Source organism: Falco rusticolus, chromosome 1 (genome assembly GCF_015220075.1).
Source record: "Falco rusticolus isolate bFalRus1 chromosome 1, bFalRus1.pri, whole genome shotgun sequence".
Lineage (NCBI taxonomy): Eukaryota > Metazoa > Chordata > Aves > Falconiformes > Falconidae > Falco > Falco rusticolus.
Window position 1 is genome coordinate 23,138,213 of NC_051187.1, and position 16,626 is coordinate 23,154,838.

The 16,626-nt window shown below is 45.5% G+C and overlaps 1 protein-coding gene across 4 annotated transcripts in view; it reads left to right on the forward strand.

The window, feature by feature from the left end:
* Positions 1–16,626, forward strand: part of LOC119142304 (protein spinster homolog 2-like) — a 141,382-nt gene that overhangs the window by 111,417 nt on the left and 13,339 nt on the right. Inside the window, exons 10-11 of one of the 4 annotated variants that reach the window (XM_037375093.1) lie at positions 8,327–8,490; positions 12,561–13,174. In XM_037375093.1, the coding sequence (XP_037230990.1) occupies positions 8,327–8,490; positions 12,561–12,657 (261 nt within the window). In that variant the 3' untranslated portion in view covers positions 12,658–13,174. Of the gene's footprint in view, positions 1–8,326; positions 8,491–9,052; positions 10,744–12,560; positions 13,175–16,626 lie in introns of those variants that run through there. The other 3 variants (XM_037375090.1, XM_037375091.1, XM_037375092.1) reach the window with 3 other exon arrangements.

Here is a 16,626-nt window from a genome sequence, read left to right on the forward strand (position 1 = left end):
GTTATTTTTCACATCTCTTTAAATATCGGTAACTTTTATTGGGGGGAAAAAAGCTCAAGACTGACTTACAAAGAAGTTATGCAAATGCAGGTTTAGGGTGGCAGCTGTAATTTGCATCACATTTTACTACCTGCCAAGGACTGAGATCAATTACTATAAGTCAGTGCTGTCTATTCATTCACAAATAAAAATAGGCATCGCTGCAATATTTCAGTAGCTGAGGCAGTTTTTATTCCTAGGTAACAATAACTTTATCAGGACCTTTGTGATAACCTGCAGAGTTTAAATAATTCCTGTTTAACAACTTGGAGTATAACTTTGTGCTTTATTCTTGAGGTAGTCAGTGAGAAATTTCACCTGTGCAGTGCATTACACCTCTTTTTTTAGTAGTACTTTTCCATTTTTGAAAGGTCCCACTACGCAGACATGGTTGCTGAAGCACAGAAAAGTTAAGAGCAATACCCCAAATCCCACCACTCCTGTTGAGTATCAGATAAAGGTCTTCTAACTGCCTCTTCTGTGCCCTCATACCTAGGCAGCATTTCAGACTTGGAAGAGCTTAGCAGAGGTGGCAGCAGAATGGAAAATACAGTTAACTCTTCTCAGGCTGCATCATAGCTCCAGCTCTTTGTATCATTAATTCTGGTTACATCTTTGTTGCCCTGTAAAATTAAGTAATTGTAAGAAGTGCCGGTGATTCTGTGTTTATCTGTGCACATGCATGCGTGAACCTGCCTTCCCTACTCAGGGTTTACATTATTCCTTCACACAAACAGCCGTCTCCCTCCATTCACGGACATACTCTTGCTTCAGGAGAAACGAATACACACAAGTGATTTTTTTTTCTTTTGAGCTTGCTTTGGTACTTTTTCTTTCCTTCCTCCAAGTCTGTCACTTGCTTCCTATATAAGCACAGCAGCGCTTTCCTCTTCCCTCCTTGCCTTGCTTCTAGTGCTGGTTGTGATGAGAAATGGGCATTGACCGCAGCCTTTGCTCTCTCTCTCTGTGCCAGGGGAATTGCTGTTGTGGGCACACGCTGTCCTTGCGTCTAATTCCTGTTACTTTCCTGCTTTATTAAATAGTTCCTCATCTGTCAGGTCTAGGGATTGAAACCTGTCTGTATCTGCTTGCCACCTGGCAACAGCAACATGTGAGGCTGGTGTTTTGAAGGGCCAGAGATCATCTCTCCTCCACCAGCACCTTTTGAGGGGCTAAAAGCTCCTCCCTGTACTCCGCTGGTAGGGGTCCCACCTGTCCTGACCTCCTTGGCTGCTGCTGCTGCTTCAGCTTTACCCAAAGGACACAACCTGCAGCCACGCCGGCCGAGCAGCATCAGGACAGTGCGCCGTGGTCTGGCAGCCGGGTGGTGTGAGAGAGGGCGTCCCGGATCGTGCATCCATGCGCCGAGGGCCGTGCCAAAGCTCTCCCCATCTCTCCATCTCCAGTAACACAAAGGGCAGCCTTCCCCGAGCTGCTGGGGCTCTGACAGCTGCCCCTCGGCAGCTGAACATGGTGCCGGTTGCGGTGCCCAGGCATGCTGGCTCACCCCCGCCATCACCAGCGTCGGAACAGGGCCTTCCCTTTGACAGTCTCTGCTCGAAAATGAGGTCTCGGTGGGAGCGACCTTGTCATTAATTGTAAGCAAATCTGAGCTGTTCTGTTTTGAAGGGGGGTTGTGCCATTCCTAGTAGGACCTGGAAAGATTTTAAGAATAAGCCTGTCGCTTGTCACCCTTCACTTCTCTCCCTTCCCCACCTTCCTTATGTGACCAGGTTGATAAACTAGATCTCATCAGCTACTTAAACAGCAAGAACGTTAATGACCTTCCTTTAGCAAGCAGTTAGCAGAACAGTGTTAATTATCACTGGTGCAGAGTATCAGGGAAGGCAGATCAGCATTTGATGAGGGGCAGCTCAAGAGAAACCGTAGTAAATGCAGCAATTAAGATACTTCTTTAATGAAAGTTGTAACTGGAGGTGTAGCTTTCACAGCCTTGTCCCAGTTGGAGACAGCCTTTTTGTTGATTTGGTTTCCAAGGTGTTTACTCATCCAAGTAAATATATCTGTATAGGAGGTAGTTCTATATGTAAAGACTTGCCTGTCTGAGGAAGCGGAATTCATGTGTTACAGTTGAAAATTTGTATTTTGTGGTTTTAAATGCTATGGCTACTTCAGAGTAAATCTGTGCTTGTGCTTACTCTGGAATAACACTTTTTCCAGTTTAGTTTGCTAGACCAGAACGGGCCACAAATCCGCTGCCGTCTGACTTAGAAGCAGGGCAGTGGAATAAAGCGGATCGTTGCGACGCAGTGCTGCAGTCGGGGTGTTTTGTCCCTGTCTGACCTGTGCAGCCATTCCTCAGATGTGGCCTGTTACGTGCTTGCTGGTGATAACAGTGTCCCTTCTGCCAAAGCAGGGTGCGAGATGAACTGGAGTTCAAAATGGCAAGCACATCCTGTAACAAAAACATGCAAATTGTTCTCCTAGCATCACTCTCTGTTTCACGGACTATCAGGAGATATTCCACTGCTGTTGTGGGATTAAGGATGGAACAGAGGTCTCTGTCTTGTTGCCTTTTGCAGCATGTTACATGTTCTAACATTTATAGTATATGTAAGAGTGTATAGGCAGCGTCTTCCATCACCTGATGGAGATGAAATATGATACACAGTTAATTTTTTAATTGTTCTTTCTTTACCAAGTGCCAGCTGGTAAAGACATCAGCTTGACTGATGTGCTGTAGCCCTGACAGTATCACTCCTGCTGTAGAGTTTCCCCCGCCATCATGCTTGCAGATGACCCAGGTTGTGGCGAGTAAAACGGGACTCACCCTTGCAGTCCAACATCTGATGTACGTGTGTCAGGGAAATACTGTGAGGAAGGGAGCCCCCCGGCCCCTCATCCTTATTAATGGTTTCTTCAAGCAGCAACTTCAAGTTGAGGATTTCTCTGGTCCTGGCTGAGCTGAGTAAGTAAAAGCCTTTTCCATAGTGCATGGAAAGGCCAATCTTTGACGTGGCTGTCAGCTGCAAAAAAAGGGGAGAATTAAGCACCTGGAGACCAATCCACATAGGATTTATCTCCTCATTGCAATGAGCTAACAAGCTTCCAATTTCTGATGACTCAGCAACAGACAAGATTTAAATCTGCCCTAAAAAACCAAATTACTTCCCATACATAAAATGCTCTTTGCCAAGGGTTCCCAGCCTGTTCTGGTTTTTTGCCAGAGCTGCTGTGCACCTGTTATTTCCTGTGACTTTGATTAGAACTGCAGGTTCTCAGTATTTTTGATAAATGGACGTTTAAAGTATGTAAAAGTATCTCATTAAGGAAAGGCCAGAAATCCAGGGCTGATTGTTGTTTCACTCAAGTATTTCAAGCTCTGTCCCATCTGCTCTGTCACTTGTGGGCACTAAAAACCTCATTAAATCAGTGGCTTCTTTCTCTGAGCTGCTGAGGACCCTGCACACTCCCAGTACAGACACAGAATTTTCCTGGTGCTGAGCACCTTTGTCCAGCTTCTGCAGCATGGGGGAATGACCTCCTCCTGGAATATTCTGCCAGGGAAGGGGCCTGTGCTGCAAGGGGAGGTGGGAGACGGATGCTGCTAAAGGGTGTGCTCCCAAACAGTGGTCCTGTGCCACAGACCTGATTTCTACATGTAAGTGGGCACCCCCATTCCTACATGTTTAAGGACCTCTGCCCTGTCATGTGAGCTGTGTTCCTCGATTCCACGTTCCCCTGGGGGGAACGTTCTCCCCTGGGAGAAAGCCCAGCGTTAACTTAGAAAATCTGTGGCAGACCAGACCTGGAGAGAAATGGAGTTTACAACATGAAGAAAATAGACTTTCAACCCTCTCCAGGGCAAATGTTGTCTGGAGGCAAATGTTGCTTTAGCACCAAGAGATGTACAAAGTCCATTTCCTACCATTTCAAGCAGAACCCTTGATTCTTTAAATTTAGCGCCGCCTTTCCAAGCAAGCAGCACTTATTTAATGCAGCTCGGTAATCCTGGGAGAGGGTACAAGGGCATGAACAGGTGAGCCTGCCACAGGGGAGCAGGGCAGGAATCCTTGTTGTGAGTATTGCTGGGGCAAACTCGGGTACCACGCACTGATGCAGGGTACTGATGTTGCCACCAGCTGAGTATTACATTAGTTTGCGATCCCAAAAGGACACAGTTGAGATTAAAAGGATGTTTCGCTTCTTTTCTCCTCCAGCATCCAAACATGCAGAGGTTAAAATTGAAATAACTTTTAGACTATAATTGCTTTTACCTTTGTGCAGTTTTCTGAACAAATATTGTAAAACAACCAGGTTCACTTCCTCTTCTCATAATGTGTTTCTCATGCCATTTAGCACAGTATAAATGCTTGTGCTCAGGCCCAGTAACTTGTTTACTTTTACATTATAAAATCCCTTATTTTAGGTTTCTAGTCCTCATTTGCATTTGTATTAGATTTTTAAAAAGAAGCAAAGAAACCTTTCACATGAATCTCTGAATTCAGAGCAGGTGAACCCCAAACCGTTGTGGTGATGCTGTGGGGTTACAGGGAGTACTGTGTTAAGGAACTGTACTGAAGAGAGGAGCCAGGGAGAACCTGGCTTGCATCAAATTGGTAATCGTGAAAGTCAGGTATTTGTGCCAGATACTGCAGTAGAAATAGCCTTTTATGTAGCAAGATTTGTGCCCAAGAGGCAACGTCAGAAATTTAGAAAAATCAAGCAATTGCAGAGGAATTGAGATGTTGACTTGGCAATGAGACCAGGTAGATGAACTGATGATTTCAAAGATGTTGTTACCGTTACATTGGCTAATTAGTAAATCAGTTTAGCTGCCTAAGCTGTTCAGGAGGGACAGCAACACAAAAGCAAGCTGTCTTGCTAGGGCTTCAGCCCACCTGAGCTTTTATTTCCTCAATAGCCTGTCCAGTGTTCCAAAAACCATAGCACATGCTTCCCAAGAAAGGTAATGGAGCTTCCCTCTTTTCCTTCGTTGTCTTCTGCACTCAGATTGAGACACTGTCGGAGATTTGGGGGTTTTGGATCATGCCTGCTGCAGCTATACAGTTAGTTCTCCAGAAAATGGGCATTTTCTCTAGGTGGACTCCATCCAGTTGGCTGCCACCAGCTGAATACATGCCATTTGTATTTGGCTGTAAAAATGCCACCAGTATATTTAGCAAAGTCATTCTTCTTGGTCTGAGATCTATGTTCCACGGTGAGGGAAAAGAAGACGTGAACTTTCGTAGTTAGGGTGTTACCAAAGACCTTTGATTAGACTGCAAAGCAGCAGCAGGGCTTCCTTACCGATTTTCCACCCCCACGTTTTGGGCAAAGGCTTTGACGATTTTTGCCACCTACCAATTGGCAGGACAAAGAAAGGAATCCCACGCACGACTCCACGCTGAAGAACTGGCACTGACTGTGCATGCAATCCCCACTTTCTGTTACTCATGACAGAGAGAAGACACCAAATATATCGCTAGCTTGGATCCTGCCAGATCACAGTTAGACAACTCGGGGTGCTGCCATTGCAAGGAGTCTGGAAACCCCCGAAATTGGCAGTCCAGAGCAGACCATTTGGCAAACCGTATGTCGTTCTTGGAGTCTAAGTCTGTAATTATGTCCTGTGTCCTTTTGAGAGGAGATGCCAAAGTTTCAGTCTTAGCAGGTGACTTGTAACCGAGTGGAACAAAACAACAGGGACTAGTGACTGTTAACAGCAAAACATACGTGGGCCCTGATAATGTTCTGGAGTTGGGAGATGCAGGCATGGGCGAGAGGATTGTATAAAACCCAGATGAGAAAGCCCAGCTGGCTTGGTAGGAAAAGTTGTATCTTGGATGGGAGGCAGCACTGCTTTTTCTAAAAGACGCACTTACAGGTTAAGTTTGGTTAAAAATGGAATAGGTAGCAGATTCAATATTAACGTGATTTGTTGGTATAAAGGGTCAACGTGATGCCTTAGAAGGGAAGGTGGGGGGCAAGCTGCATTTGGGAGTTTTGTTTGTTGGAGGCTTTACGTTTTCAAAGCTAGTTTCAGCCTAGAATGTCATGTCATCCATAAGAGAAAGCAGTTGGAAGCACATGCCTGGCTTTTCATTCTCTACTCTGATTTATCATGTCAATTTTTTGAGGGATTTATTGTCTGGTCCTTTTGGAAGATAATTGCGTTCATTCCCAAAAGTGAAAAGGGGTTTAGAATTTCTAAATTTCTATTTTAGAATAGCCTCAATTCTGGCTGTTGCACACAGGAGCTGATTCAATGCCAAATTTTGGTTCGTAATTAAGAGTAAGGGAAATACTGGGAATTAAGGTGTCTGGATGCAAGAGGGAATAAATTACTAGCTGATGTCCCTGTCTTCTGGGTGCAGTGCGTGTTCTGCTAATTTCCTGTAGGTGCGTTCTTCTCACATTCAAGTCTTGTTGCTATTTTTAAATTAAGTCTCACAGACTAATAGCCACTGCTATTTGCCTTCAGTCTAAGGACTTTTTTTTTAACTATCATTTCTCCCATAAGACTTGTTTGTAACACTGGTTTTTCCTTGTGTGCATTACACACCGTGAATACAGTTCTCTTGGAGAGGACAGGAACACCTCCTTAGCTATATCCCAAACTGAAATTTTCTCCTCCTCCTTTCTAGGGCAGGGAATAAACCAGAGAAGTCTGGCTAAAAACCTTCAGTTCTTCTTGTAGATACACTCTTCCAGCATTTATTCTCTCCTCTCTCCATGAGAATGCTCCATGCTGAAAGACAGCCTGCTGCAATTTCGGGTGCGGTGGTTTCACCTCCGGCATCGGGCTGGCCACTTCTCCTTCCCGTAGCTGTAGCAGGGGCCAGGCTGAGCTGTAGGATGGATATTAAGGCTCTGAGCTCACCGATGCTCCAGAGCCTTCCCGTGAAAGCACCCTGCGATCTGTTCATGTGGCTCCCCACGAGTGTCATCCTTCTGTGACCTCTTGTTGCGCTTGGCCTCTGCTGAGGCATCTCTTCACCCATGTTTACCTTCAAGGTCGCTGCAGGGGGCTGCAGGGCTGTGAACGTGACATTTCCTTACTCGGTTGTCAAGACTGAAGCCTTGAATGTCAGGTTTTGCTTGTAGTTTGTGTCTGACGCCACCTTTTCCATTAGCAGTAATGTAGCAGTTTAGAAGTTGCTGCACAAGCTCCGACTATTTCTGGAACCGATTTGCGTGCGTGCACAGCAGTAGGATTTTATGTTGCAAATTCCCTGCAGTCTTTTGGTATAAACTAGTATTTCTGCTTCAACAAAAAAGTCACAGATAAAACCAGAGCTGGACAATTAAATACCCTATGTTTTGAGACTCACCCCTACTGCTGCTACCACTCTGTTGGATTTATGGAGAGTCAAGTTGTGTGCCAGACAGCAAAGATAAAAATGTGATTGTTTTAGCTACAGACAGTGATTAAATATTACTGAGTTTTAGCAAAAGCTTTTAATAATGAACTGAATAGTGCCAGGGGATGTCGCTGCTCCTTGGTGTAAGTGCAAACTTGTGTTCCCTTCCCCATAATTTTGCTTTTTTTGGCTGTCAGAAGGTGCAAGTTGCCTGGGCTCAGAAACCCGGTGGCGTGTGGTTCTTCGGTGTGAGCGCAGCCTCTTTGCAACAGACCTTGCCTGAGCCTGCGGGGCACTGTCACGTCTTGCTCACAGTCACACTCAAAGTGCAGCAAGCTTAGGAGGTTAGAAGAGGAATGAGGCCCATTCCTCAGACACGGGGGTAAAAAAACCCACGTCTGAGTTCTGTTTCTGAAAATCAGATGGGATCTGGTTTTTTGTTCCATGAAAAACATTTCCCTCTTCCCACCCAACACAGAGAAATGGAGTTTAATACCTTGTTTTGCTGAAAAGTAGGTAAGGGGCGGGGGTAAGAGGGACTTGACAGAAATTGAAGAAGATTGATGGCTCCCTCACCCACTGAGCAGCGCCAGCGCAGCTCTGCCTGCGCTCCAGGAGGCTTGGTCAGTACAGCGAGGTTAGACACCCACGGATGCTGTCACTGAAGCAGCCAGGGAGAAGATGGAAAGGGCTGTGGGAAGAATAATAGATCAGGCCAGAAGAGCGACAGGGAGAGGAGACAGCCCTGCCAAGCTGCTCACAGCATAAGTTGCCCAAGTTCCAGAGTGGCATGCGGAAGGCTGAGGCATGCAAGGGATATTCGGCTTTTACTGAACACGCTGTTCCATTTTAAACCTCGTGCACATGTTCAGTGGGTGGTTGTTTAGGGAATCCTGTTCCCTTCACTGTTACTGTGTCTCTTTTTCATCTAAGTGACTAATTTTTTTGCCCATCTCTCCTAGATCTCGGACCTGATACGACAAAGCACAAAGGAGTCCCCAGTCTGGGAGTTCCTCAGCTTGGGGTACGCACTCATGCTCTGCCCGTTTGTCGTTGTCCTAGGAGGGATGTTTTTCCTGGCCACAGCCCTCTTCTTCCTAAGTGACCGAGCCAAAGCTGAACAACAGTGAGTAACCTGGCAATTGCAAATGGGGAGGTACTGCAGCCTGTTTTCTCTCTTGAACGTTATGCTTGTCCTCTTTCCCTGGCCTTGGTCCTTCCAGGTAAAGGATGTTGCGTTGTGCATTAAGAACTTGGGCTCAGCAGAGCGCATGAGGCTGCACGAAGCACAGGGGCTTGGGTCATGCTGGCTGAGCATCCTTTACACGCTTCTGCTCTGGTGGAGCTCTGTTGTTGGCCGTACGGCCTGGAGGGGAGCACGGGAGTTGAGGTCACAGGCCCCTTTTACCCTTGCGTGAGCATGTCACAGCCCAGGCCATCTGTGGTGAGTGGGACCGGCGGACTGCTAGGTGAAGAGCAAGGGATGCTTTACAGAGCTTGGTGGTCAGTGTTGAGCCCACAGTCCCATCTCAGCCCCCTGTGCCCTGCTCACTGCCCCCAGTACACAAGAACAGCAGGCAAGAAGAAGGCCGTGCGTGGGGACATACGTGCTCAAGGGTTGCTGTAATAAAGATAGTCTTTCCCAGTCCCTTATTGCAGCTTGTAAAAAAAAAGCTACTGTTTTTCAGTAAAGAAACCAATTCGGACCACCTCACGGTTGGCAACTACAGTAATTCGGAAGACGCTTCCACATGACATACAAACTTCTGGGGTTAGTCTCTTTCTCATAATTGTCGAAAAATAAGAGTATCTATGTATAATCTCATGCTGAATATGTGGGTAGGTGACTAGGCTGGTGTTGGCTCTAAATTGCCTTTGCCTTTCTCCCAGTGGGAGAAGGGGAGACACGCAGAGGTACAACGCAGACAACAGGCTGTGGCGATTCTGCAGACAGAGCGACGTGTGTGCCTTGCAGTACCTCCAGGAGGAGGGCCCTGTCGCTAGACGTGGCACAACTCGAATGAAAATAAGGTGTTTGGAGGCTGGCATAAGTGCGTGAACAGTTTGGGTGGTACTTTCTGGCTCACGCCATCGTATCAGATGGATGCAAGAGGTTTGGAAGCGGTGGCACAGATGGTGCTGTAGCTGTAAGTGCCCTGTGAGTGCAGTTCCACTTTCCTTTTACTAACACGCCGCAAATACCAGAGAAGGGAAAGGTTTCCTGCCTCCTGGTGCCTTTGGATATATGCATTCTTCCTATGATGAGATCTTTAAGCATTGTGTTAAAAGCAGGACCTCATCGTGTGTCTTGTGAGGAGGTTAAGTCCTGCACAGTTGAACTTCAGCGTGGCTTTGGAGATGGGACATGACTGGTGTGTGCCCTGGTTTGTTATCTGCATGTAAGGCCTTTGAATTGCAAAAAGTGAAATCAGAGATTAGATGTTAGGAAGGACTTCCTAAGAGGAGGGGGGCAAAAAAAAAAAAAAAAAAAAGAAAGTTAAATGCTACAGCAGATTATTTGGAGACATGGAAGCTGTCCTGTGTTTCTGAAGGCCTTCCTGGCTTGGTCCTGAGGAGGAAGATGGGAGCTGCTCTCTGGCTGCCTTCCAGTCCCATTTCTCTAACTGTGCACATAAGCTGCACTTGCAAGTCTAAATAGTGATCCCGTGGGGACATGGCCAGGTGAATGGAAGTTTCTAGGTGCTCAGGGTGGCTTTTTTTGCTGCGAGGAGCTGAAAGTTCCGTTTGGTGCCAGGGCAGTGATACATTGCAGCAGATAAAATGCTCCTCGTGTAGCCATAGCATTAGCCTTTCCCCAGGACCCTCCCCTTTTTCCAGGAGAACTTCGGTGTTTGTCTTCACTGTATTCCGAGGGGAGAGTGCTCACTCCACTTATAATTACGGTGGAGATACGTGATATTGCACCATGTGTGTTGCCAGCGTGCCATGACAGCATCTCAGGTGGTGAAGGAGGATTTCACTATTCAGGCACTGATGAATTCCAGGTCATTCCCATCTTTATCAGCATGTCTAACCCCAGCTGGGCAAGGCACTGTGGCGTGCCACTGGTATCACAGCTCCTGTGCAGTGCTGAAGGAAGAGGCCTTGCTCAGGAGGCACTGCAGGTCACTAACTGGTTGACTCTGCTTGGGTGCCAGCGCTGGTGTGTTCTACAGGTTTGGTTTAGTGCCCCAGAACATCAGCTTTTCATTAGTGTTACTGTGGGAGGGAGACCATATCCCACAGCTCTGCTTTTTCCTGCATAAAAGTGTTTATTTCTGTCTGTTGCCATCTAGTCTGAGCAGATTTGGTTGTACTCGGCTCATGTCCAAAGCATACCAGCTTCCCAGGCAGGCACTGGTCTGCTTTTCGAAGAAACATCTTCAGGCTTCAGTCCTGGTTTTGTTGGTCTTAGCATCCTTCCCTTACCTGGTCTGTCTGATTCACATTTGTTCATGAATTTTATATTATTCAGCCACGAATCTTTTGTGTTACAAACCGGCTCAGATACAGAAGGAGAGCAGTTGTCGTAAATAATGGTTGACAAAATAATTTCTCTCAAATGACTCCTAGTGCCGTATTTCTGGGATATGCCCACTCCCATGTTAAAAATACCCTGGCATCCTACAGTCAGATTCCTGGAGAGCGCAGCTTGATTCGAGTTTGACACGTTACTGAGCAGTAAGACAGTGTCTTTATGCCGTGTGCGTCGACTGCGTCCCGTCTGCCGCTAGCCCTACCAAGACTACGGGTTCAGTGGTCTCCTCGGAAGAAGCTGGAGACGGGGTGGGGGGGATTTGTTTGTTATTAACTACGTGCTTGCCTTGAGAGAAGAGACAACAGAGCGTTTTGCTATCAGAAGCTTAAAACTCCGTGCTGGATGCCAAATCCAACGTCCAGCTCCCACCTGTGTGACCGGCCATCTGCGCTTGGCATTGCACACCTCTGGCAAGGACAGCTTTCTCCCTGGCCAGCCCTCCTGGCCATCCTACCTATTACTTGCTGAGTACAGGAGAATTGCTTTTTCAAGATGCCTTGATTTCCCTCTGCAGTCAGGCGTGCTGCTCAGACGACAGGACTTGGAAATGTGCTTTGCCAAAAGAAATCAATTAACCTGCAGGAATCACAAACGCTGGTGTCACACGCCAGAGATTAAAGCCATTCATCACCAGGAGGGTCAGGGCATGCGGGGCAGATGTCACAGACCTCTCTAATGAACTAATATGGCAGCGAAGAAGTGTAACGCTGCTCTCTGCAGCTCTGCCTATGGAACTTTACCTTTCCCTGCTTTAATTTCCATGCTTCTGTGAGAAGTAGTTCAGAGGTTTATTGCTAGGATTTTTTCATTTGTTTATTCCTTTGTGTAATGGTCTCTGGGCTTTGGCTTAGAGAGAACTTCTTCCAGGCAGGACAGAGTATCAGGATAGCAACCTCTCTTTCCTGTAAAGCTTCCTCCAGTTTCCACCACACTTCCTTTCAAAAACAGAATTTCCAGGCTTTCAGTGCCTCGTGACTTTTTTTATGCTACTTTTATCGTTGGCACAATTCCTGGCATATTTTGTAATTACCTTTTTAGCACAGGAATTCCAGTCAATAAGACTGCCCCTCTTACAAAGAAACTCGTGAGAAAAATTTCTTTATACAGCAATTCTTTTTCTTTTTAAATCACAATTCTTTTATAACTATTTTCATCCTGCTTCTGAAGTCTGACAGTTTAAAGAGGCTTTTAGTAAATTTAGGAGTAGCAGAGAACATGATACAATACATCACTGTAATATAATCCAATCATTTTTTTTTTGGGTGCGATTTTTATAACACAAATTTAATCCTACCCTTCCAAAGTGGTAAGAAGAGAAAATGGTTAAGAATGGTTTCTGCAAGAGCTCTTATGCACTAGTAATAATAAACACTTCTTTTTTAAACCACTCAACTACCAATCCTGCTGTGATTTCACTTGACTCTGTTGTTGTTCCTTTCCCGTTCTGTACTGCAGCGGAGGGTTAAAGCAGTCGTATTTTATTTCCAGACGTGACTGCACTCTGTACTGTGTTTCTCTTACCTGCTTAATGAAAATTTGTGAGACCCAAGCCGTACTTTGAGAGCCTCTGGAAGACGATACGTACACGTACAGTCTTGCCATGGCAGAGCCCTACAGAAAGGGAGCAGGAATCTGATAACCTTACTTTTATTCCCCAGCTCCATCACTGAGCCCTGTGCAGCCTCGGCAGCTATCAGCCAGCCAGCGGCTTTCAGAGGTCAGGAGCGCTTCAGGTACCGCACTCGTTGGAAGTAAAAGCTCAGCACTGCTGAGAATTGCATCTGTGGCCTGTCTGTGTCCTTTTCCTCGCTCATAATGCAGATAACTTGAAAAAAACAAAGCCTCACCCTAGGGAGCTGCAGAAGAAACGTCTGCATTGGTACTTATTAGAAGCAATGGCTTCACCAGTAATTAGAAAGAATGTGCTCTTCTTATTATGAAAAGGGAAGAAAGAAAAAAAAGTCCTTTCCCCAAGCTGTGACAACAGTTGGGTGCCAGGCCATATAAATCACTGTAATGTAATTAGCGTGTAACATGATTCTTTTCTGGGCAGCCAGCCTGAGTGTGAAGCATCTGGAGCTTTGCTGAGCACCGACGCTCGCGCTCTGCACGGGCACAGACCTGCAGGACCACCGATGCTCTGCAGCAGGCGCAGGGTGACCCCCCAGTGCTGTCTGCTACAGTGGCCACTCCCAGGCGTTGCTGAGGGAAAACCCAAACTCACCGAGATTTTTCCTGAAAAACTCCACCCTAGAGGATAGCCTACCCTTCAAAGGATTTTTAAATTTAATTTCATTTTTTTCTTTAATACCTAGTTTTATACCTGGCAGCATGAGATTTTCTTTTTCCCATATCTTTCCAGAGGTGCAGAGAGATGCTCTGGATGGGTATCCCAAGTTTTGTAATTGTTCAGTCCTGCTCTGCGTCCTGCAAGATATATGCTGGGTATTTTTGCTAAAGATACAGCAATGCAGATCAGGCAGCAGGATGCAACTGCAGTGTGTATCCCTGGTGCAGACGTGAACAGGAATAAATAGCTGCACTGCTGCAGCTGATCAGAACAGAAGAATTTAACTATTTAACTAGCCAGCACTCAGCACTTCAGAGAGTCCTGCAAGCCTAAAGGGTTCACCCATTTGTTTACATGACAAGAATCAGGTTATTTAAACAGCTCTAGTAGGTTTTTCTTCTCTCCTAAAATTAGATTTAAGCAGTTAATAAGAAAAAAATTTTACTCTTCACACCTTTGATCAGGTGTGGAAATTCTCGCTGAGTAGCAGTGCTGATTAACATTTCATTTTAAAAGTGGTGGGTACAAACGCTAGAAAGAAAATACCCATTACAGACTAGAGAGTGCAAGCCACAAAAAGAACAATCCCTAGTCCATGCACCTTTTCTGCTCTTAAACATGGCACATCTGCAAATTACATTACAGGAAAAATGAGAATAATCCATTTTCAGACTCTGTCTTCTGCCTCACATCAGGCTTATTTTTAGCCTTTGCTAGAACTAGATAAAAAATGATCTCCCAGTTCTCCTATTGCAGCAATTTGAAAGTGTCTGACCTTATTTTTGCTTTGCAGATTCTATTATGTGGGGCAGGGGAAGGACTCACAGAGTTGTCAACCTTCTTTTTCTCTGATTTTTCTGTTGCAGCAGTTAGAGACAGAAAGGACCCATCGGATGACCTCATGTTGTTGCCAGCAAAGGATATAGAGTCCCCTCCATTAATAGTGTCACAGGTATAAAGTGGCATGCTAGATGGATACAGAGCATGTTCCGTTCTGGTTGTTTGCATTACTAAAAAGAATATTTATTCTATGAAATATGTTAAGACATACTGCAAGGTGTTCTTTTTTAAAAGGGGCTGGACACCTACTTTAGAGAAGTGTCTCTGTGCTGCATTGAAGCAGAGTTTGGATTTCAGGGCCAGCAGGTGGATTTTAACAACTCCCCTAAAGGGATATTTGAGAAAGAGTTCGCTCACTGCTGATACTCAGCTATTTAGGGGGAGTAATGTGATTGCTTTGTTTGTTTTTTACTTTACAAAAGAACAATAATTAAACAGTTCCTATAGTGATAAAAGCTCACAATGCTTTTTTAGCCCAGATAAGATGTCCTTGGCCTTTGGAGGCATGTGAATTTACAGCACAAAACCCAGATTAGGATGCAGATCTATGGTGATGGAAGAAGAGAGGCAAGGAGTGCGTTTTGAATTATCCAAGAGTGGCATGATAAAGATGCATAGACTGCAGATGGAATAAGATTAAACTATTAGATGGTTTATATGGAATCAAAGAGTTGAGAATATAAAGGGAAGAGGAGGAGAAAATATAAGTAGTTCTAGTATTGGTGGGGAAAGCCTGCTTGTAGAGCTGGGGGGGGTCTCCCCTGTTTACTAGCTGTTTGTAACTCCATGAATAGAGCTAGCAAATAAAAGAATGTAACGGCTTGGGACTGGCTGAATTTTAAATGCTGGTTTGCTTCTTCAGTTGGGAGCTGCTGCTTTCGTGTAGATGGAAAATTCGGTCCCATATAGAAATAACACTGCTCTGTTGTTTTAGTCAACCTGAGGATTTCCTGCAGGTTTGGTAGGAAGATGTCAGAAGTCAGTTTGGTCGTTCACAGATATTTTGAGCTCAGTTGTGGTCCTTACACAAAACGCTCACGGCATTTGAAATATGCCATTCAAGTTAATTGTTGGCAGCAGGAGCTTTGCTTAAGTACAGTCAAAAGGATTCAGCCAGCTGGTGTTGGCATAGCTCGCGCTAACTGCGATCTGTGGAAGAGGCTGCAGACAGAACTTTGTGGTTCTCCAAACCCATCAATTCCCCACGTACACTGACCTTTTGAGGTTAATCTCCTGTGCCATGGAGAAGGGAAAACAATATTCCTAGACCGTTCCTAGCTGCTTAGGTTCTGTTCTACAGCAAGAACAGAACTTCTCCATGTGCCTGAAGTTACAGGAAGGCACAGCTGACTTGTCCAAGAAGAGCACCAGATCAAGAACTACTTGGAGTCTTAAGTGCTGTCTTGGCTACTGACTCTTCTGTGACCTTCCAGAAGTCAGATGCTGTCCCCAAAATGCTCATCAGCTGTAAAACGGGATTGAAAGCACTTGCCCACAAGGTACAAGGGGCACTGAAATCATATGCTTACAATGGATTCAGTATGTCAATTTGCGCTGTCATCGCAAAGGACAGTTCTTGGCATGGAGGGACTTTTACCATGCAGGAGGATATTTTAAACTCTTGCCAAGACAGTTTCTTTGCTATAGCTGCCCTGGCGCAGATACGAAATCTGATCAGATCCCACGCAGGTGACTGGAGCACTGAACAGAAGGCAGCCTTCCAAGCCAGAAACCCTTTTTGACACAAGGAAATAGAAAAAATCATGAAAAAAAATCAGCCCTGCTAGTGTGTTTCCTGAAGCCTGTCACAGCCGCAGAGCATCTTAGGAAGGTACTGACTATTATCAGTAGTAGGTGACCTCCTTGAGTGGAGAAATCTGCAAGGCAGATTTTCAGCAAGCTGGGACTTGTAGGTGTGTTATAGTTATTTACTTCTGATTGAGTCCTTTGCTTGAATGGCATCTTTTAGTGAAACGGGGACAAAATGGTTGGAGTATTACTTTCAGTGCCTCAACAAGGAGTGTCGTAAGGGCTTTGGCTTGGTCATTGCTAAAGTTGCTGCCAGACCGCTGCCACATGCCAGATGGGGCTTGCCCAGACTGTTACAGTGCAGCAAAACAGAAGGATGGTTCCATACCTGGTAGCTTAGAAGTTGGTGGAAAGAGCTGTATCCTGAGGCAGTTATTTTGGAGGGTAAGAAGTATGTTTCTAATCAAGTGGCATCAGGAAGTTCTACGGGATTTTTTGTTTAAAGGTTTAATTAGATCATATTTGCTTTTTATGTCATGCTTTATCCACTTTCCCATTCAATCATGGCAAAAAAAAAATAATTGAAGACCCTCCACTTCCCCTTTGCTCCATTATTTCAGTGGACACAAGAGTATGATGTTACCCACCTCTTCCATGGCACTAAAAATCCTGCCACGTGAATTGTGAGCCCATCAATATCTGGCAGAATTATACATCCAGGGATGGACTCAGGCACCAGGGTTTGAGGGCTTCAGAGACCCATGTCTTCATGAACTTCAGGAGTCTACATCAGTGTACCGATGCAGAGTGGTAAGGCAGACCGATCTCTGGAGTTTGTTTCCATC